The sequence below is a fragment of the Ambystoma mexicanum genome, chromosome 2p (assembly GCF_040938575.1).
Source record: "Ambystoma mexicanum isolate Mex_15411 chromosome 2p, UKY_AmexF1_1, whole genome shotgun sequence".
Taxonomy (NCBI): domain Eukaryota; kingdom Metazoa; phylum Chordata; class Amphibia; order Caudata; family Ambystomatidae; genus Ambystoma; species Ambystoma mexicanum.
Genome location: NC_090923.1, coordinates 1,388,354,038 through 1,388,380,549, shown reverse-complemented (window position 1 = coordinate 1,388,380,549; position 26,512 = coordinate 1,388,354,038). Strand labels below are relative to the sequence as shown.

The following is a 26,512-nucleotide window of genomic DNA, read 5'->3' as shown; positions in this document are numbered from 1 at the left end:
CAACATATCCAGCTGAGAAAATTGTGGCGAGATACCTTGTGACTGAAAAGGTTGTCAAACAAAAAGTAGTAACAAAAACAGCTGAAAATGAGCGGAACAAATGGAGTGATGGTAGGGTAAGGGTTAAGGAGGATTTTGAGGACTTGTGATTTCCTGATTTATGATTAGGATAGGGTGTAGGGTAAGGTCGGAGGATAGGGTGCAACCAGTTATTGACCCTCCTTGTGCTCCAGTTCACTCCCCTCTAGTGTCTGCGCAAGGCCTTTTTTAAATCTGCACTTATTTTCCCTGCAACACTCATTTGGAAAGGGATTCCCCAGTATTCACCAACCTTTCTGCATTAAATGACTTTGTGTTACCTCAAAACCTCCCCTGGTCAAGTCTCATCCAATGACCCCTCGTTGTAGTGCCATGCCACCGCCAGTGAAACATTATACCTCCAGTGCCGGATTAAACCCTGTGGAAGCCCGTAGGCAGTCGAAATGTCAGCCCCCCCCCCGCAAATTATCGCCTTAATTTATTGCACCGCTTTATTTTGATCCATTGACACAGGCCCCTAAAAGGGGCGTGGCCCAAAGGCTGCCTACTTGGCCTAATGGGTAATCCGGCACTGGATACCTCCTCTGCTGTACCACTCCCTCAATAGCGATATTTTGGAGATTGAGTTTCACAACTGTGAACATCTGAGGCGACAGGGTTGGATTTTTTGACCATTTTCAATGAGTATATTGTGTCAAATGATGGTTCTTGGAGTTGGGGAGAGGAGACTTGTCAGCGTTCAACTAAAGTTTCAGAATATTTTGGGTTCAGATTACCATTCGATGCGATTCATAGTGGTTATTCCACACGGAGCCACAAAGAGTTTGCATTTCTGAAAAGTTTTGTTTCCCTCCTAGATCTTGAACTGCCTGACTCTGCCCAAACACAGGGACCCCAGGGCCATGGTGATCATCAGCCAAGGGTCAGAGGTCATCCGGGTCAAATTGGATAAATTCTGTGAACTAGCAGATCTGGCTACCTTTAAAAAGCTGAAGAAGGAAATCAAGCCGTACCCCAGGTAACTGCCATGGACGGGGGCATGGGCGTAGGACATGGGGGGTGCAGGGGGGACAAATACCCCCCACAATTGTAAGTGGGGGGGGTGTAATGTCATTTATCCCCCCCCAGAATGTTTGGTGTGTAGTGCAGGGATCTGTTTTTGAAGTGGGGGAGGGGCTGCAGCCCTCTCCCCCCCCGACCCCCAAAGCATGGGGGCAATACCCTAGGGGCAGATGGGTGATCATCTGCCCCCAGGGAAGGGGGCAAACAAACAAAAAATATATATTATTTTTAAACGTACTTTTGGGTGGGGGTGGGTGCGGGTGGGGCCACTAACCACCAGGGATTTTTGCAAGGGGGTGGTCCTCTCCCCCCACCCTAAGTGGATGGGGGCACCTTATGTAGACCTCCCTGGGGGCAGAGTTCTGCCCCTAGGAGGGGTACATGAGATGCCCCCATCCATTTGGGGGGGGGGGCACTGCAAATATTGGCAGAGCCACCCCTCCCAAGCCTGGGCAGTATGTTTTGAACCCCCCGGGGGCAGATGGCCACACACATGTGCCCATCTGCCCCTAGGGAAGGGGCAAAACAAAAATATATATTATAACTTGTTTTCGGTGGGGGTGGGGAGGACCGGGGGCCCACTAGACCACCAGGATTTTTTGTGTTTCAAAGGGGGGGTGGCCTCCCCCCCACCCTAGGTGGATGAGGGGGAACCTTATGTAGCCCTCCCTGGGGGCAGATTTCTGCCCCTAGGAAGGGGTAAATGAGATGCCCTCCATCCATTTGGGGCTAGGGGGAAAGGCCACTGCAGATATTGCAGATCCAGCCCCCAAGCCTGGGGCAGTAAGTTTTGCCCCGCCCGGGGGCAGATGACCACACACATGTGCCCATCTGTTCTGACTTGAGTGTCGTGTAGACCGTTGAGACCTCCGTCCCCAAGTGACGCACAGGGGTACAAAAAGAACCCCGCTGTGCGACCTTTGGAGCCACAGGTGGGAGATGTTCCTTTCCGGATCCACGGAACTTCAGGAACATCGATGCTGCTGCAGAAAGAACAGGGTTAAGTACCAGGCAAATACAATAGAATACACGAATCACAGGATCTGAATAATCTTAACTATCCGGTGGTAGGAAAACCCGGGAGACCTAGTGAGGGAGGTTCGAGACTCAGATGAGAGGCAGTCCCCAGAACAACAAGGACCGGAGTCACACGTGGACACAGGACAGCCCACCTGAATCTAGGGCTGGAGGCGTAGCGTAAATCCCCATAGGGCAATGGCGTAGAAGTCAAACAAAGTTCCAAGGGATGATCCGAAGGCAGGTGAGGGATGGACCAAGGTTCAGCAATGAGTACACAGTTCCAAGCAAAGGTACAAAAGGATAATCCGAGGGAGTCCAGGTGAGTGATCCAAAGTCAAGGTAAACCAATAGAACAAGTCCAAACGTAGCGCCAAACAGAGTCGAAAGACAGCTGAGAAACGGTGAGTGCTCCGTGCATCAAGCGTTATGAACTGTGCACTTCCGAGTCATGTGACGCCTTCCATCGTCACGTGGGAAACGCCGCTCTGAATCATGTGAGCGGATGATTGTTCGATGCGGAAGCGTTCTGCCGCCCCTTCTGCTGTATGTTCTCCATGGCAACTGCCAATGAAGGAAGGGCTGCAACCGGGCACGTACATTGTAACCGGTACGGAGCTTTCGGTCCTTTGGGGCAACCACATCACGTGAGTCTCGAAAGCTGGAGGGAGTAGTGTGGGAACCCGGGGAAGGTGTTGTGGAGGTGCTAGCAGTGTTCTGGTGTGCAGAGGAGCATCTAACACCATCTGCCCCTAGGAAAGGGGCACAACAAAAATAAAACAAATTATAACTTGTGTTGGGTGGGTGTGGGGAGCCACTGAACCACCATGGATGTTATTAGTGGAAAGGGGGTGGCCCTCGTCCCCAACCCCAAATGGATGGGGGGCATCTCATGTACCCCTCCCTGGGGGCAGATTGCTAGATTGGGGTTATCAGTGGGTTAGCCTTTTCCCTTTGTGCCCAGGTAGGTGCACCCACACATATGAGGTACAGTTTTCATCGGGACACCTGTGAGAACGCGGGAAGGTAGGACATCTGTTATTGCCGGCATGCTTCGGTGGGTGGGCAGAGGGAAATGTCTCTGAAATTTGGTGGAAAAAACAAAATTTTCAGACATTTCGCTCTGGACAGCCACCAAAACACGCCGCCAGCAACACATGTCCTAGCATCCTGCGTTCCCACAGGTGTCCCAACAAAAACGGTACCTCACATGTGTGGGTGCACCTACCTGGGCGCAAAGGGAAAAGGCTAACCCACTGGTAACCCCAAGCATTTCTGCAGAGCAGATTTTGCTCATGTAAACGACATACCGATTTGGGCCTATGGTTTGAAGCCACCAAGGAATACAGGGTACCTCATGCATTTCCAAAAAGAGGACACCAGTGGGAATCCACAGAAGTCTAACTTGCGAGAATTGCCCCAATATTTATTACCCACAATCCCCGGCAAAGTCCGAAACATTACGACCGCCTACATTTGGGGAAAAAGGGGGCCAAATTTGGCAGAGATATCTTATGTAACATAAAAGTTACAAGGGATTGAATGGCGACATACCGGAATCACCAAAAAAGCCCTTGGCAGAAATACCCATGGCAGTTAAGGGGTTAAGATGGTAAAGCCCCAGAAGAGATATAATGTGTAAGGTAGCTCAGTGAGTTAATGCTCCAAATGCAGATTGGGCACAAGAATATGTAACACCTGTGTTCAGCACCTGGCTTAATCTTCCGGTGGGGCAATATGCGGAGTGAATGCATTCTTCCGATGCAACACAGCATTTTCCAGGTCAATCGGTTCAAAAAAAGTGGTGGAAAACACTATTACTGTTGCTTTTTCTAATTGGCCAGATTTTTGTGCATTTTCTGGGCAGAGTACGGGAGCCGAGTGGACACACCAGGACCCCCTGTATTTCCCCCTCCACCAGACAAATGCGGCCTTACTGCCAGCATGGATTCTCAGAGGAAGCCATTGTCAATTCCGCCAGCAATCACTAATTGCGCAAGGTATTTACACTCTTCCAGAGTGGAAAAGCAATGCGATTTCACCTGCCTTTTACACTAAAATCTTCCATTTGTGGCGGAAAAGTAAAAACGTGCGCCAATGGAAGTGGTCCACTCCATGAAGTTTACTTTGCGTCTTGATGCTTGTGGGTTTTCGTGATGCTACACATATAATAAATAAATACATTTAACATGACCCCAGATAAATGGCAATTTGTGAACAGAATGAGTGAGCATGGCATGTCACTGGTAAGAGGGTGTCCTGTGCTTCTTGAGTGTGTTGGCAAATGCCCTTAATTGCCATCTCACAGAAAACAGGCGCTTAAACCCATCAGTGTGGATTGCGCAATAATAAGTCGACAGAGGTATATCAAATGGCCAATTTAGCTCTTTGGGTGACATTGTCAAAGTGGGAGAATGTTGCCTAGAATGTGCCACTTTCTCTGCGGAGTGAATTGTGCCCACCCCGAGGAAGAAGTGTGAAAAACCCACAAGGGCACTGTGCCCTGCTCTTTCTGTGTGTGTCTTCCCCACAGAGCAACAGATCCCAACTCAGACATGGGTAAGTCTCAGGTGGCAAGCCTGTACCCTAGTGGATGTGGCAAAGGATTCCAGACTTCCGAGGCTGATAACATTAGTAGCATTGCGTTATATGGTACCTGACAGGTATGTGTGATAAAGTCGCAAAGCAGAACTGTTAGCGGGCTAAAGCAGGAGGCAATGTCTGGCCACCCTCAAAGGGTACGTATGACCAAAAGTAATAGGCCCCTCCCCCCATCATGGCTGTAAGGGCCAGGCTCCAAACCAGGGCAAGAATGCCCTCCAATCATCCATGCCCACAAGTAGGGTACCCCTCGTGCTCCAAGAACCCTGTTGAGCAACCACTGTACTTTCCAGGTGATACTAACATTATTTAAAGCCAGAAGTCTAAAAGGTAATCGCTTAATTGCAGCTGGAAATTAGCTCCTGGCGTGATCAAAATGTCTTAACTAAGTGTAACATCATCCCCTTCATTTATAAGCAATATGTGTGTTCTCGCGTTTCTTCATCCACTGAATTACTGTTAGAAACAAAGGCAAGAGTTGTGTCTCTTGTGTAAGCATTAGGAAGGCAGTTGCCAGCCTCTAGAATATTATGCCCATGTTCTTCCAATATTGGCTAGCTGTTGCCCTTTTATGGCCAGGTAGAACCATTATGGCAGTGACTGGCAAATGCCTTTCCCCGGCAGACAGTAAAGCAGAAATAAGAGACCAATTCAAGACACGGAACAAACAGAAGTTAAGACAGACTGCAGCTGTGAAAATATGTTGAGTGTTCAAGCAAGGAGGTATGTATTAAGCAAGCAAGCAGTGAGACAAGGGAGAGGCAAAGAAAGGCCAGAGGGGCTCTTTGAATAGTGTAACAGGGCAGAGGACCCATGCTCTGCCGTCCTAGTAATATATGAGAGAATCAAATAGATCAGGCTTTGCAGCAAATCTTAAACGAGAAAGGAACTAAGTCCAGCTCTACATTCAGAATAACAAAGGCAAAGAAAGGCTAGGCTCTAAAGCCAGCATGAGATGGAATAAGAGGGACCAGACTCATCATGAGAGGCTGGCCCGGCCCTCGCAGGGGCGCTATAGCGGGCTGCCCATCTGGCCACCCCCCTGGGTCCACATACACCCCACCTACTAGGCATCCCCTGGGTCTGACGAATCCGGCCGCGGACCTGGGGAGTGCTTATAAGGGGGTGGGCTTGCAATCGCTCATCCTCCTTGTTTGCTGTGCCCCCCAGCCTCCGGAGGACAGTCAAAGCAGCAACAACATACACCTGGTCCCACTACTCCAATAACAGGGCTTACTCAGAGGTACAAGCAAGATTTCCTCTTTCTTTGAAACCCCCATCCTTCCATTCCAAGAGACACACACGTCTCCTTGCCCCACACAAAAAAGGTAGCATCTTGCAGTTGGTAGAAAAGGCTGCAACTCCTTTATTTGGCAGGAATCCACCTACAGGTAATCAGCCTCTTAACAAGCTCGCGTCCTAGCTGTGGCGCACTGGAAGTAATTGTTATTTCCTCTCTCTTACCATGAGCTCATAGTCAGATGACAAATCCAGAAATGCAACATATAAAGACATGTTCTTTGCTGCTGCATCCTTTAATTTTCTTCTCTTTTCTTTTCTTTTTTTCTCTTGTTTTATGCAGTGATGATATTTGTAATTTAATACGTACTGCTATTTTAATTTTAATTTTGGGAAAAGTCGAGTTCTTTGACTAAAACACAATAAATAAATAGAAAAAGCAAAGTCCCCAAGGAGTCCCCTGTCCCCCCCAGATTTTATGTGTCTCCTACGCCCCTGGAGGGGGGCTAGTAGAATGAGAACTAGCCCATCCTCAGAGCCTGCCAGATAGAAGAAAAAACAAATTATTATCAGGGGCAGAGAGGCACTCCAGTCCCTCTCAAATATTCAGATTCTCCACTTGAAGGATCACAAAAAATCAAAGATCATTAGGCAATGATTCAATAAATATAATGATTTAAGAACACTTTAATCCAGATATGAACTTCAATTCAGCAATGAATCAGACAAACAATATTTCTCCTGAAGAACTATAAAAGCAGTGCGACATGTGAAGAGGATGAGGATTTTAAAGGACATTAAAGATTAACAAGTTATGAATTAAAAAACATAGCTTGGAGGACAAGGATGCAAAAGGATCATAAACTTCTAGTGCTGACTCGGAATGACTGAATGTTCATTTTTAACGGTGAGCCGTGTAGGAATCAGCCAAATCAAATATAAAGTATACAAAAAAAAAACAGTATTTTTTTGTATGTTTTGATGTATTATTTCTGCATCTTTTTGGATAAATAATTAAGAATTATGAAGAGGAACATTGCATATATAAATTTCATTGGATGTTAGTGCACCAACATTTTCATACCTTAACCATCAACTTTCAAAGTTAAGAGATTTGCCAGAGGAGTCTCGCCTTCAGCTCCAGGGTTCCAAATTAAGATTCGATGCGAAGAAGCTAACTCCAGCTCCTGGATGTCCGGCATCACCCAGTCGGGAGTAGCTACCGGCGGGGAACAAGGAGCAAGTAACCAGCACACCACAAATCTAACTTACTAGGTGTGTCCTAATATTTCTTTATGGACATTTTCAAATACTCAAAGTTAAGGTCACATATGCATGTTTGGAAGGCACCAGTTGGCAAGAGAACCAAAACTAGATCCAGGTTGCTGTTGGTTTTGTGCTAACTAGTCTCCCCTAGACGAGAAGCTGGAGCTAAATCGCTCCCCACAATTTCAAACTCTGCACCTAATGATCCTTCATGCTCAAATTATTTATTTAGGTTAAGCACACACAGTCTGCCAACAGATCATATCAGTCTGCCAATACTCGCTATTTTTTTTAACATAAGTACAATTAATTTCAAGCCTATTAGCATTATTTTCACATCCATTCTAGGAGGTGGCAGAAAAGTGGATGACATTGTTAATGCCCTGTAAAGTGAGTTAGTCCATGCCTGGCTAGCATAATTAACCCAGCTCGCAAGTTCTAATCTCCTTTTTCATGTCACATAAGCAAAATAATCAAATAACACCGAACATGACCATTAAGATGGATCATGCATACGCAACACCCTATCCTACATACAAACCACACACACAGATCCAGGGATATATTGTCGGTGGTTGACACAACTGGCCGATCTATGGAGATGGAGGTGGAGCATATGGAAATAGAGGAAATAGAGGTGAACTGCCAAGCCGGGAAAGCAGTTTTAAGTTCTCATAAGTGGATTTCCTTTTCTTTCTTTCTCTCTTTCTTTCTTTCTTTCTTTCTTTCTTTCTTTCTTTCTTTCTTTCTTTCTTTCGTTCTTTCGTTCTTTGTTTCTTTCTTTCTTTCGTTCTTTCTTTCTTTCTTTCTTTCTTTCTTTCTTCCTCATGTTCTCCCCGCCTCCTCTTCCTTCCTCCCTGCATCAATTTTGATGACACAGCTGGCTGCCCCAAGACCTTCCCTGATATCACCATCATGGGGTATTTGGAGCTTACCATAGCCGTAACCACAGCGTTTGACATAGTGCTTAATTAAACATTACGGGGCACAAGAAAAATGCTTGCAGCAACGCCATAGAAAACTACCGGGCCTTTTTTCAGCTGATCAGATATAGGGGATTTAGAAAGTGCTCTGATCTGTGAATAAAGCAAGCAAGGTGCATCTTGCATATAGAAGACACATGCCTTTACACATTTGTATACAAATGATTGATCATGCCAATTTCACACGAATGTCTCGCTGTCAAAGTGGACATTTTAACATGAACTTGTCTTGCAATGCTGACCTATGCATTTAACTAATTTCCAAATAAATACTGAATGTTCCCAACATTACCAAAAAAGTTTTAAAGTACTGAACCTCACCCTCCTCTAGCCCCCCTCCTCGCAGCCCCGGAGTACTATCAAAAAGTGTGTCCCGTTCACCGGTTGGAAAAAAAGTTCTGGGTCAAACGTTCAATGACAGAACGGCAAGAACAAGGTTTATCTGATCCTCACACAAGGAACTATACTGTCCACCATTTCCAGAGAGCGCGGGTGGGAAGTTACCCTTGCACTATGCCTGGGCAATGGCATTAGGGCATTTTTTCAAGGAACACAGTAGGTTCACATAAATACTGCAGGTGGAGGATGCCTGGGTAGAAAACAGCCATTGCTTAATCCTTGCTGGGTGAGGATCCCTCCGGCTCCAATTGTCAAAATAGACAATGGCAAATTTCATTGAAAAAAACAATAGACCCCATCAGACATGGTGCATTTCCTACCAGGGAACTTCATGTGGGAAGGGTGGGAAACAGGAGGAGCCATTTAATAGCGCGCCCTCCTCGCCTCCCGGGCAATTGCAGAAGCCACAGGGGCTGGTGTGCGGTAGAAGCAGTACTGTGCACTACGTCAGACTCGTCTCTGGCCACTGCATGTTCGTTTTTCCAAACTGGCTGCCATGCGTTTCCCGTAGACAGGCACAGGCCCTAGCTGGATTCTTGGGTAAATTGGTCTTGTAGTCTGTTAATTGGACAAAGGAGACCGCCTGTTTTTACACAAAATGCACTTGCTATGAGTGCGGCATGACACATCGTAATGCAAGCGGCGACAGGCATATCTATGTCTAATGTATTTTCCAGGGATTCACTGGCTTTTAGCTCTAGTCTTGCTAAATCAGACAATCTTTTCAAGCAGCAAGCAATGGCAGATAATTTCGCTGCTACTTGAACGCCAGCCTGACTCTGAGCATGTGTCGCTGCCTGCTCGTTAACCCGTCAATGTTTCAGCCAGCTCTGCTTAGCAGCAGCAGACTTGCCACCGACTGGTCACCTGGGCACGTGCCATGCGGTTTGTGCCCCGAGTCAAATGCGCAGGTGCGCACAGGCAGAAAATAATTAGGTGCATGGTGCACCAGGCAGCCAGCCACGACAGCCAGTGTGACTGATAGCGATGAGGGAACCACCCATCCGTTTGGACAGACTGTATGAGCGAACATCCAAGCCAGCCTGGGTCGCCGAGGCTGACCTGGATGTTCGCCCATACAATCCAGCTGTGATTTTACTTAGCGCATCCCTGCTGCTTCACCACCACTTGGAAAAATCAAACTCCTGCTTTCCCTTGCCTTGCTTCGGATTGTGTAGATTGTGGGATCTATGGCATTATATTCCCCTACTTAAAATTGTGTGTGTGGGGGTGGGGGGGATTTGTCCCTACTGCTCTCCCCATTTCCTACGCCCATGTCTGCACTGTTCATCTCAGGGACTCGGGTTGCTTGGTCCTTAGTCTTCTCAGGTTTAAAGGGGTCCCTGCATCCTTCCTCTCTGGTCTTCGCAAGGTCTCTTCTCCTGGGGCCTCAGTCTCAGGTTTAAGGAATTCACACACTCTTTTTCTGGCTTTCACCAGGCGAGCGTGCTCCTGAGTCAAAGCTCCAGACGGGAACCTGTTGGTGGACTCCGTAGGCAGTGTCTCAGTGAACCTGGCCTTCAACCAAGGTCTGTGTCAGGGGTACTTCATAAAGATCTTACCAGTTCTCTCGCCTTCAGGTTCCTGGTTCGCCAGTCACCACCAGTCTTTCCCTCGACCTCCCATGTCTCTCCTGAAGTCTTTTTCCCAAAGGGCCCTGTCCTTGGCCTTCCCCCTCTCCTAGTACAGAGGTTCTTCCACCCCTTCTGGCTTAGCATGAGCTCATACTCCATCCCTCCTAGGTGTACCTTTTTATATTTCAGAGTTACCGCCTTCTACTCCTTGCTACTGTTCTTCCACCTCTCTGCTGATGTATTGTCTCCCTCCTTAGCAATATTCCACTTGTTCTCCTCACTTCCCCAGTCAGTTCTTCCTTCACCTCTCTGATGTTCCATCATTCCTCCTATTCACTTTGTCACCCTTCTCCTTTGTGATGTGTATCCACTCCACCTTTCTCAACAACTCTTCTACCAAGTGCTTATCCCTTTCCTCAATCATCATCTTTTATTCTTGTCCCTCGCCCCTCATCCGATAACCCTCCCCAACCCTCTGGGTCTCCCTCTTTCAAGCCAGTTCAGTATTCCTGCCGCTACCCCACTCTCTCTGATCTTTCTGCTTCCAGCCACTTGGGTCTTTCTCCTTCCAAACTTCTGGATCCAGCTACTCCCTGCCCCCTGGGTCTCTATTCCCGCCAGTTGGTTGCTCCTCTCGCATATTTTCTAGGTATTTTTCCTCACAGTTCTCTTCTCTACCCAGCCCTTTGGAACTTTCACGTCCTCGTTATCTGCGTCTTTCTCCTCCCTGTGTTCCAAATCTGTCTCCTCACAAACCCCTGGATCACAATCCTTCTTTCAACCTTCTCGACCTTTGCCTCCCTAGCCCCCTAGGTCTTTAAAACTTTCCAGGTGCAGTGCTTATCTTTCCAAATCCACCCGAGCCTTTTCTGCGGCCTCATGTCTACTACTCACTACAGCATCTGAGCCTCTCCTTCTGTACCCTGCCCTCCCCAACCTCCAGGCTCTCTCCTCAAGAACATTGCCCTCTTGGGATAAGCGTTGGCTGACGGGCCAACCTCTGGAGATGGCTTACAGACCTGATGTATGTGGGACTTGGTATGGGCTCATCCCTGCCCTTCATTGGCCCTCTCTCATTCTGTCACACATGGGCTGTGCCCTTGGGGCGGCCCCCTGTAGCCTAACCAGTCTTCGCTGTATGACTCTGGGGCCTTTGGGAGGTGATTGATGGATTGCTTGCATTCTCTTTCCTGGTCCAGGACCCGCACTTTACCCCTATTTATTGGACATTCGTAAGACGCCTATACACAGGTGTTTCCAGGGGCCACAAGACAGGATGGGACAGTGGGAGGGGAACATGGCAATTTATGGTACTAAATCAGGTTTCTGAACCCACGCCAGTGCAGCTGAGCATGCAGGTGCAGCCGGCTATGCAGGATCAATGCTCCTGAGATCCCTTAAAGAGGTAGAGACGTCAACTGTGGCACTATGACCCCTGCCTCCCATGCATGGCATGGTGGTGTTAGGTAACAGATCCTCCATATGCAGCCCTCGGACCCCCTTGGTATCCTCCCCATCCACCAGTAGGTCCAAGCAGAGGAAGTCTCAGTCAGTCTCTCTCTCTCTCTCTCTCTCTCTCTCTCTCCGAGAGCCCCAAACTCAGAAACACACGCTCAAAAAGAGGAAATCAGTGGAAAAACATCTATGAAAAGACTTAAGTTATACGGTAAAGTCTAAAAATGTTGGGAATTCCAACGTTATGGTTGCTTGCAAAGCTACAAACATTGGAAATGTTAACGTAAAGGTTGCTGTAAAGAAATTAAACAACCTTAACGCACATTACACCACTACTTCACAACAATCGCTTTAAGCATTAGGCAGCTTTTGCGAGTATTCTACTTAAAGTGAGTCTTGGGAAGGAAGTTCCGGTTTAATTTATAGTTGGAGGGACTTTGCATAGGCTTAAAGTTTGCAGTGACCCCGATGTTGTCATTTCCTGTGGTTGAAGACTTCACTTGTTTGTTGTTTTTGGGAGAAACCTTACCTCTGGCATTCCCAGCGTTTGTACACTTTACTTGATAGTGGTTTTGGACTGTTGGTATTAAACTTCGTGGTGGCATTCTCAACTATTGTAGACTTAAACGTTTTTATTGTTCATATCATAACCTTCCTCAAAATATGTTTTTCACATTGATATGCGTCGTGTGACAAATCCTGGACCATCTCCATTTTTTATTATTAAGTTTATTGAAATTTACATATAACCCAGCAGAAATTTACATATAACCATAACAGAGTTATCAACAATAAAACTATAGAAAACATCACATTTAATCTCATCAAGTACCACCACCCCCTACTTTAACAGAAAGCAATAGAAATCAATCAAAATACAGTATTAGAACACATCCAAAAATGTACCCCACATTTGATCGAACAAATTCATTATTTTGTTCCTGCGAAGAACAATCTTCTCAATTCTGGAAACCTGCCTTAAGTCCTCCACCCATCTCCATTTAACAAGAGGAGACTTGCAGGGTCATTTTAAATCCAAGTTAATTGCATGCAGTGGACCAGCAACGTGTGCACATACATGCTGTTGTGTGCTCTGCATGTAATGTTAAACATTTGCAATTGGAGGAGAGAAGGAAAGAGTAGAATTGAGGAAAACTCGCTTTACAGGCGACATTTACTGATGGATTCCTATGGAATCCGACTGGTTTTGACCAGGTGCAAAACCAATGCGGATTCAATAGGAATTGTCAAGTTTGTCCGTCAGACCTAAGAGGTCAGCACAGCGGAGATATCCTCGCTGTGTGCTCCTCTGCCGCCTTATTACTGCACCAAAATGGGGCGAGAGGTAAATCAAGGCGTAAAAGAATTGTGCCTTGCTTTCCCACTCGGCCCCATTTAAAACGAGCCTGTTAGACTCAAGTGCATCCAGCCCAAAAACGAAGTGTGAATTTCTATTTCCAGCATTGAAAATGGAGAAGTGATTCACAGACATTGGAACAATATAAGTGACCGAAGGCAGATCATGTTGCCCGAATCTCCAAAGCCTATTTCTATTTCTCTTCTCCTAGTGATAACGAGCTGTGCCAGGTCTTCCTCGAGCAGAACCGCTGGAAGATTTTCAAAGGGGACCTTTTGAGCCACTTGAGGCAGACATCCGGGGCTGTGGCGCACGCTAACCCCAGGAACCCCTCCACGCAGCCACGAAAGGGGAGCTTGGATGTAAGCGCGGTGTGGGATGTTGACAACCGAGGCATTTTACGATTGACATCCGCAGACAGAGACGGTAGGAGAAAGGTGAGTGTATTGAAACTTAACAGTAGCGCTAGCACTTGCATTAAAAAATAAAGTTGCAAATTTGACTACTCAAAACATTGAACCAATTGAGGTCCTTCTTTAAAAAAAAAAAAAGAAAAAGGCTGGATACAGCTAGAACGCATGTCTGGCTTTCTCTGGATGCCCACAAAGAAAGTCAGAGATTCTGTCAAGTATAAGAGAGCCTTATTCATTTAACCATCCACCTATTTTTCTAACTAACCAAGCTTAGCTAATTCATGCAGCTCACAATCCCCCCTAAAGGCTAACGTTAGGCACAGAGAGCCCGACGTGCAGTGACTGATATCAAGAGAGCCACAATGAAGGAAGGATTCGGCTTGAAAGACTTTAGCACTTTGTGAGGGATCTCAGCCAATATGGCTGCTCCAAACAGGGCCTATATTAACTACTACAAGCTCATGTTCAAGGCAGTTAAGAGAGCTGTGCCCAATCGCCCCTGCAGCCTTTGCCCAGCATGCCTCTCTTCAGGCCCGGACTGGCCTATAGAGCAAAAGGCCCGTAGCCAAAACAAAAACAAAATGCAAAATGCTGGTGCGGGCCTATATTTTTGGTCAAAGTGGGCCACTTTTTTGGCCAATGTGGGCCAGTTTGATGAGTTAATTCACTCTGCGGCTAGTAGTTTTGACCAGTGTTGCGGAATACATATTCTTTAAAATGCCCAATTTGCATCACATTTTATAAAAAAACACCCCCTATTCACTATTCAAATAACGTCACAAATAGAATAAATAGCCATTCGCAACGGTGGGACACTTTCATTGGTTCCAGAGGCAATTTTATGGCACAGTCTGACCCTGCCTCTCTTCCCCTGTAGCCAAACGCCCCTATGAGCAACTGTCAGCCGAAGGTGCAGGGGGCTAAAGGGTATTTTAAAATAAAAAAGAAGAAAATGTACTTTTGGTATCTGCGACACCGCTCCCGGTGATTTCGTCATCGTACTCAACACTGAGAACGGACTTGAGTAGAGAGGAGTGACTTTACAGCTACCAAAGCTACGTTTTTATTTCGTTGTCATATTTGGAAAAACCATAATCCTGAGTGCTCACGGTGATACTAGCGCCACTCTGCCCTCTTTCTCGTTAAGGGCTCTCGGGCGGGCTGATACCCGCAGGGACCGATCTCCTTTGCAGGTGTTATTGCCTCATTAAAACATTGGGATGTTGACGGGCCATTGTATACAATGGACCAGCAGAGGGTTTAACCACCATTTCAAGGGCCGCTGCCCAACATTCGGCATCAATGCTGCTTCTCTGCCTTGACCAATATTCCACCTGGGCAATGTTCTCCAACCCCTACTGTTTTCTTTTGACCTATTTTGTGAGTTGGCCACAGGCATGGGGTGCGAGGGCTATAACAGTTGTTATCCTGCATTATGCTCATTTTGCACCCCCAGCGCTGCTTTGAACCTGTAACTCGGTTGTGCGCCGATAACACCTGCTACAGCCCTGCCACTCCTGGGAGGAAATCCACAATACTGCGAGAACAACCCGGTTTTTTGGTTGTTGAAAGCAAAGCAATCTGGCCAGGCTGTTCCACAATTTGGATGCTGAAACTTTAAATTCGTAGCCACCTTTTCTTGATAACTAGGGGGACTTCATTGCCATTGCTTTTCCATTCACAGTGACGCTGTTGGACAGCAGCGCTGTAGCTGAGCTTAGCTTAAATTAGCCATCGCTTGAAGGCAAGCCTATTTCAAGGTGTGTTTTTTGTATTTTTATCTTCCAGATGTGGACAACCCCGCAGATTCAGAGAGATTATGTCTTGAACAACAAGGATGAGGACCGATTGCCTCCGGTTCAGATCGCTACCAGACTCATTCATGGGATTGACATCCCAAAGCTGTGCGGCAAGAGACTCATGTGTTAAGCTCATGAGGCCACCATTTGGGGCTTGCTTCCAGTAAGGGAGCTCGGCATTTGGGGGTGATGCTGGCTTGAAGGAAGCCACACGGTTCCCATTGATGCCCAACGGCCCAGGCAGCCCCCATCTCACTACTACTATTCACTAACCTATCTGCATGCAAAGGGTAAACGAGAATCCTTTTCTTCCCCCACACTGATCATCATCCCAACCTCCCCAAAATACACTCTAGGCATGCCGGTATTAGGACTAGTGTGCCCCTAGCAGTGGGTGGGTCAAAAGCACAATTATGCATCATATCTGTGTGTCCACGCTCACAACAGTACACTGCAAATATGATGTTATTTCGGTGAAGCCTGCGACCCAATTATTTGCTGATGCTTTTGCTGAAAAAGGAAAAACAGAAGGGTGGTTGAGTACGGCAAGAATAGCAGGCCGTGGACTGATCTTGTGGGTCTCATGTCGGAAGGGCAATTAGAGGCATTTGCAGAAATGTGTTTACGTAGTCTCCGCCATACCAAGACTTTTTTTGCACGGCATATGCTGCACTACCTCACCAGCGAAGAGTTGGATAGCTAGGAATATGCACTGATCTCATACCACCATTGTGATTCCACCCATACTATTTCTGTTTGGAATGCTCTCCTCTTTTCTGCAGTAAATTGCACCCTTTTACACTGAGCACAATGTACTTGACAATCTGCACTGAATAAATGATTAAGTGGTATTCAATGAATAATGTAATTGAAACCCTGTGTCCTTTCTGTCCTGCTTCCTGGAAACTACTATAACACGAAAAATGGCCTAAAACAGTGATCCCCAACATGGAGCTCACGAGCAACATGTTGGTCTCTTGACTCTAATGTTTCTCACCAGTTGCTCTGGGTCATTGGTGGAGGCTAAGAAGGACATTCAGGAATGAGACATCAATGGCAGTGTACCCTGAGCCAGAACTGCACGGGAAGGCTATCCAATGAGCCTGCTCTGTTTGACAGGCATGACCTACTGTTAGTTGTTGAAGCATTAGCTTTGGAGGCATCAGGAGAGTGGTCTGAGTGGTGGAGCAGGCCAGATGGGTGCAGGGAGCAAGGGAGTGGCTACAGAAATTAATCTCTTGGGGGTTCAGATGAGACGGTCCTCAGTGATTGAAGAGAACCTGAAGCACAGACACCAGGTTGGCCTGGCCATCCACGTGAATACCCATTGCACTGATCTGTAATCAGAAGTACAAAATACTCCCCACGGAACCCACCCATATTGAGACAATCCCTGTCTTAGCACTCTAACATTTCTATGCCACTTGGAGCTCTGGTACACTATGAGGTGCATCGCTGGCTGGATTAAGTACACAATCTACTAAGATCATGTTGCCGCCAACTGAGCATTCCCCTGCTGCACTCAGGTCGACAGTAAAGGGGTTAGTTGCTGAATAGTGCAAAATTAAGTCAGAAAATAAGTGACTTGAATGCCCAACTGTCAAGGAAGTTCCAATAAGCTTCTTTTGTACATGTATGATTTGCGTTTGTTGCCAAAATGCTATTTTTTTGTCCAAAATGTTCCACACTAATTGCATAATCTTTGTGAAGACATTTTCATCTTATGATTCTTCTTTCCAGTACAGAAGAGCATTAATGGGAAACATCATCGAACCAAATGCCCATGTTCATGTTCTGGTGACAATTGCCAACTTCTGTGCCTTTACAGCTGGTACCTGCATATTGGACAAATAAGTGGCATGCATGCTCAAACTTTCCTTCTTAAACAATTTGCTTATGTCAATTTATGTACATGTGAAGTTTGTGTCATAATTTGCACACGATACATACTACTTGTATTGCAGTGCCTGGTGGGGAAATTCACATTGTATGATGCTTTGCTTATCTGGCATGTGACTAATGGGTTGCTAAGGGGAATGAGTTCCAAATTATGCAAAATTAATTAGTGTAGGTTAAGAAACCTGACTGTGTCTACCTGGCTAGTCCCCAGAGATCGATCAACCAGGTGGCCAGGAAACGGCCATCACTATTGGATCCAGTTCCTGGGGGTGGACCAGTGAGGGAGGATCACATGGATGGGGGTCTTTGGGGAGTGGGACACAGACGGGCGAGACGCAGCATCCCCCTTCTTTCAACACCTTTTCCCCATTCTACCACGTAGGATATTCCAAAACACTGCCCCTGCCCCCTTTGTGCACACAAACACTTTTGCACAATAAGAAAGACAACGGCCTAACACCAGAGCCGTTTACCGGACGCGTCCCAATACCAGGGTCAGGCAGAGTCAGGCAATTGACCAGAATCACACACACATACACACACACACACACACACACACACACACACACACCTGGCGGCCCTTTCCCTTATCCACAGGGATAAAAGGTGGAGCACAGGACGAGCAAGGCAGATCGCACAACATAAGAGCTAACTCAACACGGCAGTTGAAGAGGAGGAGAAAGACGGCGCAGACCAAGAGGGAGACAAGGAGAGAGTTGACTTTTTCCTTATTCGACCAAGGCCCGTGGAACCTCCGCAGAGGGAACGATAAGTCTGCGAACAATAGCCAACGTGTATTGCAACAGATGTGCCCGGTACGCAAGACTCTCCTCTGCTGATTACCAAGCCAGGGAGAGCGCTTGCCTCAGTGGTACAAACCTTGACTCCAAGACATCAGAAAGCTAAGCAGTTCATCACAGCCGGGGAGTCGAGGGGAGTGTCCATAAGAAAAGAGCTAAAGGATAAAAATGAACTTTGAAAGCAAAAAGATACTATTGAGAAAGATGGGGGAAACCAGATACAGAGGAGTCCAGCACCATGTGGGTGTTCATGCAGAAAACTCTGGGGGATTACCCAATGGTAAAAGGACTACTGTAAGCAGAAGGCCTTAGGAAGAGGAGAAGAACGGTCAAAGTGCGCCTACAGGGGTCTGGTAAAATCCTCTGTACCGTCGAAAACCTTTGACCGACAGAGAACTGTGAAAGCTAAGGGAAGTGAATCCTGCATGTTCAAAATAAGTACATGAACAGTGTGTTACAAAAGTCGGCGAGAGCGAGCCCGGCAGAAGGAAGCCGACAACCAGGAGCAAAGGCTGAAAACCTGTTTAAAAAGACATTGAGATTTGTGAAAGCGAGAAACATTGTAAAACAAGGGGAATGGAAGTGCCCTCCTTGTTCTCTAGGATCTGAGCCCGGCAGAGAGATCTAGGGGTGGAAAGTTTCCACCCAAAGTTTGATGAAAAAGGAACTGTCTTGTTAATTTGTTGAATAAGTCTGAAGGGTCAGTGCCCAGAAGAGGGGGACACAGGGGTGAAGCCATCACCCAAAGTGTTCGTAGAACAGAACTTTGTGTTTGTTTGTTGAGAGTATCAGGCCTCAAAGGCATAGACTTTTCATTATAAAGAGACTTAACCATCGAAAAGCCTGATAGCTGATACAGAGCCGTTAGCTCGTGCTGGGAAGGCTCAAGCTTGTGCTGTGCTCCAAAGTCCCACCTTGTCCTGTGCTAAAAACGTGGGGAAGGGAGATCTCAAGGCAATCACATCCTGACTAATGATTTGAGAACAGTCCTTTCTTTATTTCTGATACCCTATCCGACACTCTTTCTGTAATTAGTTGTAAGGAATTGGCAATAGGTTTTTCTTAGAATAGGCCCTTTTATTTTGACACAACACCACTAGGACTGCCATATTTTTCATTTGATGGTCGACAGTTGCTCCCATCTTAGATTAGGTTTAGTTTAGGCGTTTTCCACCCTGCATTTATAGTTCAATAAACACCCTTGAACTGTGATCACTTGTGTCTGTCTTTACTGTTGTCAACATGAGTTCCTTACAGTAGCTACCAATTGCAATTCACTTAGGCTACTGAAAATAATTTCTTTAGTCTAGGGTAATGTTTCTTGCTAGATTCTTCCTGCTTCTAAATTCTTTAAGAACATATATTACCCAATGTAATGTTATGAATTCATGAACCTCAAGCGATGAATGGCTAAGTCGACCCGGCCACAGGTTTGAACTTGCAAAGTGCAGGCTGACCCCATTTCAAGGGAGTGCACTTAAAAAGTGAGGTATACAATCATAAACATATAATGTGTACAATATGAATGAAAAAACCCACCCCTTCTGTAAAGTGGTATACCAATTTGTGAACACTGTTACTGGCCCACTAGCATGCTTAAAAAATGCACCACTTATAACTATATTTCCCAGGGGATTGCTTGGGGGAAAGAGTACCCAAATCCATCAGAAAAATGTTTTTTTATTCCTAATCACTTAGCATCAATGTAACAGGCCTTGAGTGCTTCAAGAAGCTGATTTTCCACTATATTTCTTAGGTGGATAACACTGCCGCCACACAAAGGCTGGTTAAAATGATCGTTATATTCTACCATATTCTGTCCAGTGTTACTCATCCTGTTTGCCTAAAAATGCACTATTTGCCCCTGAAGATCCTGACAATCCCTTTAAAATAAGCCTTTATATTTTGGAGTAAATGCTACTGTTGAAACGTGCTTAAAAAACATTTGCCATTAAATCGCTTGAATATTTCCTGGGAGAGAACTCCAAGCACTCACATATTTTGTTACATCCTGCAATGTTTTTGAAAAGTCTTGCTGATCTAGTGCCTAAAATGCACTTTTTGCCACTTAATTTACTAAATATTGTATTTCTATACCAATTTAATGTCAAATGATGTTTAAGGCCATTATTAATTGCCTGGACTATGCTTACACCTGGATGGGATTACTGTTAATTACTGATAATTAACAGTGCTATTAGCAGTATTGGGCTTAGTACAGTTATGATTTCTTCCAATCATTTTACCACCAACTGAATGCCGATAAATTACATCACAGTACTGAAGTTGCTCACCATTTCATCTGACACTCAAATGTTGCTCATTGCTAACAAAAGGTTGGGGACCCCTCTAACAGAACAATTCATGAATACTCAGTCTGTAAACTCTTTTTCTGGTCAGCATGAACGCCTAAGCAAATGATGTGATCTTTCGAAAGCACTGGAATGAAGCAAAAGTTATTGAATATGTCTTTTAACCACCACTGAGGTCTTTAGTCCCTCTACTTTCAATAGATATTTTACACAAAAAAGTTATTTTAGACACCATCACATTGGTGATGTACTCATTTATTTATTTATTTGTATAGTGCACTAGCAGCCAAGGGCATGGAGGCGCTGTTGCATGAGATTGTCTCAGTTACACAGGGATACTTGGCTCTTGGTTACAGTCACAACAGAACGAACTTCAATCCCTCATTACTTATGCGACACATTGTGACATATCTTGGATATATATACATTAAAAAAAGAACTTAATTCAACAACAAAATATGAAAAAAACATAATACATACAAATACCTGAAAGCAACTGTATATATAAATATGCAAGGTCGCGCAAGTGATCTCCTGCTATAAACCTAATTATACAAACAAAGAGATTCATGTTGTCTTTGAAGGTTATTAAGTATTGCCCGACCAGATCTAACATTGCATGCTGTTCATGGCCAAAAATAAATGGTTTATCCAGTTCGAGTAGTAATATTTCCTACAGGAAACTATTTGAGCAAAACAACAAACACATAAAATGTTTAATTTAAGTTAGGTTTGCCCTTTCCTTTTACGTTATATGGCAATGAGTTCCCTATATTTCTGTTGCCCTCTTCTAATAAACACCCATAAAAAATAAGAAACAAAAATGGGACCTATCCCTGGTCGACGTTGCTGGAGTCTAGCTAATAGCTCTATACAGGTACTGTGGACGGGACAGGGTGTTGTATTGTCCCGCTTCCCTGTCATTTCGGCCGATGATGGACAAAGCCTTCCTCTGGACCTAGAATAGGTGGACCCTTACAATCTGGCTGTGCCAAAGTTGGAGGAGTGGAGGTGTAGTAAAAAGCTGGGTGGTGTGGCTGGTTTGAGCTGACCGGGTATATATACCTTCGAGCATGGATGCTGCCGCCGTCCTCGAAAACGAACGTGCTGGCAGACACGAGCGTGTGAAAAATCACGTGGATCGTCCGAACAGAGCATGAAGCCCGTTGCGTGTGGTGCGCAATGTGAATTGCAGGGATCCAATCTGGAGTCCGGTACTAGTTGGTTGCAGCCTGTATAGGGTGGCAAACTGTCCTAGATTTAGTCCTGCAATTGTCCTGCAATTAGGGACTCTGTCCCACAGTTTGCAGAGTGGCTGACAACCTGCCTTCAGCACAGCCACTCTGCAAACTGAAGTGGCCATGGACACAGCACGGCGCTGCCGGCTGCTGCTTTCTTTCTCCGGGAAGCTCCGCAGCCCCAGCTCCTTTTGAGCCTCCAGGTCGAGCTGTAACGCTCCGACACCTGGCTTAATTCAAATGCTAGTGCTTTGTTCCTAGGGAAGTGATGGTCATGTTTGCAGTTAAAAAAACGTGACCATCACCTCCCATGGACAAACCATTTGCATTTCAATTAAGCCAGGAATTTAGAGCCATTAAAAAATGTAAAATAAAAAAGGGGCGGGCCAAAAGTGAATGACGTTGTGACGTCATCACCGCCTTGTAGGCAAGTGTCCCGCAAAAGACTATCACAGAGTTGGCCACCCTAAGCCTGTATGTTTAGAAACAGGGTGCCGCAGAAACGGTTATGGTTCGCGATGCATTCCCATGGAAAAGCTTCCTGGAAACAGCCGATTCAGAAAGAATCCTGGGTTTACCCTCAATTGCACGTGCTGTAGGTGGCACCAGTGTCTTCTAATACCTAGCCTCAAAATAGGATTCACAAAAGTTTTGAGCGAATTTAGGCATAATTTATGCCGGATCGAAAAACATGTAAATCGGGGAGATTAAGAACGAGAACAATGTACTCCTGTTTAAGAGGGGGTCTAGCCAGAACAACTACTGCCAGAGCAACTTGCGCCATACAGTTTTACATGGAACAAAAAATGTATTCACCAATTAAACAATGTATTTCCCAATCAAAAGAGAGGCGCTGGGCGCAGTATAACCTCTTATTAACATAGCACTGCAAACAATTTTTCTATTACGTACTTTCACGTTCTCCACAACATCCCACTTATTTCAAAGAAAAGATTTTAAAGGGGTCATTTTACAAAGCACAGAGTGCAAAAGTAAGGCGTAAAAGCAAGGAGTGAGCTGTTTGCTAATAAACACACTCTAGGAAAGTTGTCCCGAAAGAAATTTAGCATTTCCGCCATGCAATCTTTCTCCTTGAAAAGCCGTGTGATTGTACTCCTGCACGAGACTTTTATGCAGGCGTAACAAATGGATTCCTAGGGAGGCTTTGTGCAGTTTGCACCTACAAAGTAATTTGCACGTGATATGTACATTTCTTTTTTACAAAACAGAGTACAGTGAAAGAGTAAAGGCGCGCTTGCCTGTGTTTACTCGTTCATTGTGCACTCAAGGCCAGATTCTGAGTATGTGAGAAAAGAAGTGTGGAAAGCAGACATTGGGGGTCATTCCGAGGTTGGAGGTAAGGATTTACCGGCACCGGTAAGGGCCCGATGCCAGTAATCCCTTACCTCCGTATTCCGAGGTCCCTTTGCGGGTCCTTCCTTACCTCCTGCTTTCAGCAGGAGTTAAGTACGGGACCTGCAAAGGTACTTCGGAGGTAATTACGGTACAGTAATTTACGGTGCCATAATTACCTCCTTCCCCATTCCCATTGAGCCCTATGGGGCAGAAATGGGAAAGGGCAAAAGGTGAATGGGGAATTACCGGTCCCTCCAACCCTGGAATGGACTGGTAATTACTCCATTCACCATGCCGGATTTGGGACGGTTTCGGAGGCAACCATGGAGCTAATTACTCCATGGTTAGCTCCAAACCCGGAATGAGGCCCATTCTCCCCTCCATTTTCCAGCACCACCATTCTGAGGAGGATGCGAAGAGCGGAGGGGAGCGGTTGAGCTTTCCAGCAGCAAAAGCTTCCCGAATCTCTCACTGGGTGTGCAGCACGTGCACGGTGTCACTGTGAGGAACAAGCGCGTCCTTGAGCTTTCAGTAAATCAGAAAAAGTGGTTCTGCTGTCTGGGAAATGCCTACATTATAAAGGAAAGCGTGTGCAGTGTGTGTTGCCAGCAACTCGCAGGTGCCGTATTTTGACACTTTTTTTTTTTTTTTAAGCAAGCCCAGGGCTTTTGCAGCGTGAATCCCCTCGCAGTGCCTGTCGAGCATCACTGACTGTTGTTATCAGCTACATGCAAAAGTCGAGTCTTTGATGCCAGCCACCCACCACATGCTTTAACAGAACAGAACATGGTGCTTTCACAAAAAGGTGCTTCTCCACAATGGAAGAACACTTTTCTACTTTTGAGGAGTAAAGTGGGAGCACTGGAACTCGTTGGACTCGTGCGCTTGATTTGTTGGTTTTGGTTCTACCCTGCTGCGTGTTAGGGGTTCACTTAGGACAGTGCCCAACTGTCCTAGAATAGGAAGTTGCACTTCAGGTTTGAACCCTTCCGACTTGCGCCAGGTATCAAGAATGAGGATGAGAGTTTAATCTCTCTTATTAATGAATTTGAATCATAGGTCGAGGTGAGCAGCTGACACGCGCTCCAACCCTCAGGGGTCATTTTCAAGGCAATGTGGTCTGTCGCTGGACCCCTAATCCTGAGGCTCCAAGAATAAGGAGTGGGTGGTTGGTTACACGAGGTTGGTTGTTGATGGATGGCCTGAAAGCCTGTGTAGGGCACTAACAGACAGCCGAGCGGCTGCAGCACGTGTAGGCTACACAATTAAACACTCGTTGCTCACCTCAACCTACTTTTCTACGTTTGCATGCACCTCAAAAGCATGCCCTCAATTTTGGGAAAGTGGAATATTGCATGCAGGGCACCCAACAGCACGTAAGTGTTAACGTTGCTAGACCCCTGCATGCAATTGCCACTTTTAACAAAACACATCCCTAACTTTCGCACCACTTTTACACCAAGAGTGTCCAGTGCATGTTAATAAATAGGAGAGCGTTTTTTTACAGACAGTGGTCATTATTGTTTAACACTTTCTGTGTTACACCTTTGTGGGTGTGCAGTCCTTTTCAAGTGACAGACCCCTTGTGACCCCCACAAATTCACAGGAAGCCCCTTGACACATGCATTCCAGATTATTGACTGTTTCAGTTGGGTGTGTGCGATTTGCGCCACTTCCGGGTGCAAAATGTGTTAGAATGTGCAGTCTGCACCAAGTTATACATCCATGGAAGTCAGAAATGGTTTTGTGAATGTACGCCAACAGCTGCATTGTGTTTTGTGGGCCTCACAGACTGGTCATCCACAACAGCAACATTATAAAAGAAAAAAAGTGCATTATGTTAGACTTTCTTTTAATTCCTCAATCTGAGATAATTAAATTGAGCAGGACATGTCTTTACGTAAATGCTTTTGCGTAATTATTAATTTGCATCGATGCCTTTAAATCGGTGTGGCACGTTTTAGGCAAAGCAAATGTGAAGAATTGTGTAGTGGGATAGTAAAAGAAAGGGGGGCTTTAGTACGGTATGAAAAAGAAAAATGTAAGGGCAGATTTACATTTGTTTTGCTCGTTTTTTGAGGGAATAAACAAAACACATGTAAAATAAAAAAAGGTGATATAGTATGGGTGGTGGGGGCTTGGGGTGCAGAATAAAAAAGGGGGAAGGGGTGTGGGAGATGTAGAGGGCTTGCCCCGATTTGAAAAAAACCCAATCAAAATTATGCAAATGCATTAATGCCAATATATCGAAGCCAATGCAAACGCATCTTAGTAAAGACAATTCTTAAAGCAGGTAAACAAATAATGTAATTTTGTCATCACCAAATATCAATCGAAGAACCATCTCCACATGAAGCCATTTTGCTGCATGGGCGTGTGGGCGTTTAAGCATGTGTTCACTTGAGGGACCCGTTTCATCAAGCAAGTCATTTTTTGAAATGTCTCGGCTTGTTTTCTGTTTGATGTGTTATGATATGATAGTTTATTTATATAGCGCCTATACACAATGTGTTTCAAAGCGCCTCAAGGCAAGGGAGGGAACAAGGGAAAAAACAATGACATTCTTACAGGCCATGAACAGAAAGGATGTGAAATTAACTATCGTACTCGGCCTGATGACATTTCAGATAGTGCAAGAGCTAAAACATAGATAAGGAAGGCGGGGGGTAGGAAGGAAATGGAAACAGACAGGTGACTACCGTACTAGGCCTGACGACATTTCTGGTAGAGCCGGAAAGAAAACAAGAGGTGAGGCAGAGAGGTGCAGAAAGGTAGGGGAGGAACAAAACGAGTGACTATCATATTAGGCCTGACAACATTTCAGATAGTGCTGGAGGGGAGTTGGGGAGGAAAAAAACAGTAAGGGGAGGGAGGAGGAGACAGACGAGGTTGCTATCATACTAGGTCCAGGGACAATTCTGATAGAGTAAGTGCATAGAAGAAAGTAAGGGGAGGAGATAGGAAAAGGGAGAAGAGAAAGGAGGAGAGAACAGAGAGTTAGCAGTCAAAAGAGCTGGAGAAGCAAGAGGGGAGAGTGAATACAATTGCAGAAGTCAGTAGTAACACAAAATGTTGCAAGCCAGGATACAAAATGAAGATGGGAACAGCATGATTCAGGACCACCATGAGTACAAGATGCAAAAGAAGTTCAGCATGAGAGTTGAGAAAGGGTGACGCGCCATGAATGAAGTCCATAAACGTCAAATCCAGCTTTGTCCACAAGACAGTGATGGTGAAACCAGAATGTATCAGGACAGACTCCTGCAGAAGTAGGCTTGAGTGGGGTGAGGGGGGAGCAGGGTAGAAGAATCAAGCAAAACAGGCAACACCTGTGTGCGAGAATGGGGGGGCACAAGGGAACATCACGGGGGGACCAGAGGGAGCAACACATGTTGTTGCATGCCTACCTGCTGTCTGAGCAGGGGGTCAGGCCCTGGGTCCTCCTGGTCCGAACAGGTCCAAACAGGAATTCCCCTTTTCTTCGTCTGCCCTTCGCTTAGGACGCCCGGGTGAGAGACGCCCTTGATCTAATAGTTAGGAGCAGGAAGGAAGAGGCAGGGCTAAGAAGGTGGGTGGTGCTTGCTAAGTGCATATATTTACCACCGAATTATACAGGCTCCATCTGACGCCCTGTTATGATATAGACCGGCAATATCCAAGGGTGTATTATGGATATGCTGTTAGCCACTGGTCCCGAACACTG

The 26,512-nt window shown here is 45.8% G+C and overlaps 1 protein-coding gene across 4 annotated transcripts in view; it reads left to right on the top strand.

The window, feature by feature from the left end:
- Nucleotides 1-19,115, top strand: part of LOC138567526 (cyclic nucleotide-binding domain-containing protein 2-like) — a 304,324-nt gene extending 285,209 nt beyond the window's left edge. For all 4 annotated transcript variants that reach the window (XM_069645804.1, XM_069645801.1, XM_069645803.1 and 1 more), the window contains 3 exons: nucleotides 897-1,057; nucleotides 13,204-13,429; nucleotides 15,194-19,115. In XM_069645804.1, coding sequence (XP_069501905.1) covers nucleotides 897-1,057; nucleotides 13,204-13,429; nucleotides 15,194-15,334 — 528 coding nt within the window. In that variant the 3' untranslated portion in view covers nucleotides 15,335-19,115. The remainder of the gene's footprint in view (nucleotides 1-896; nucleotides 1,058-13,203; nucleotides 13,430-15,193) is intronic.
- Nucleotides 19,116-26,512: the final 7,397 nt, after the last annotated feature.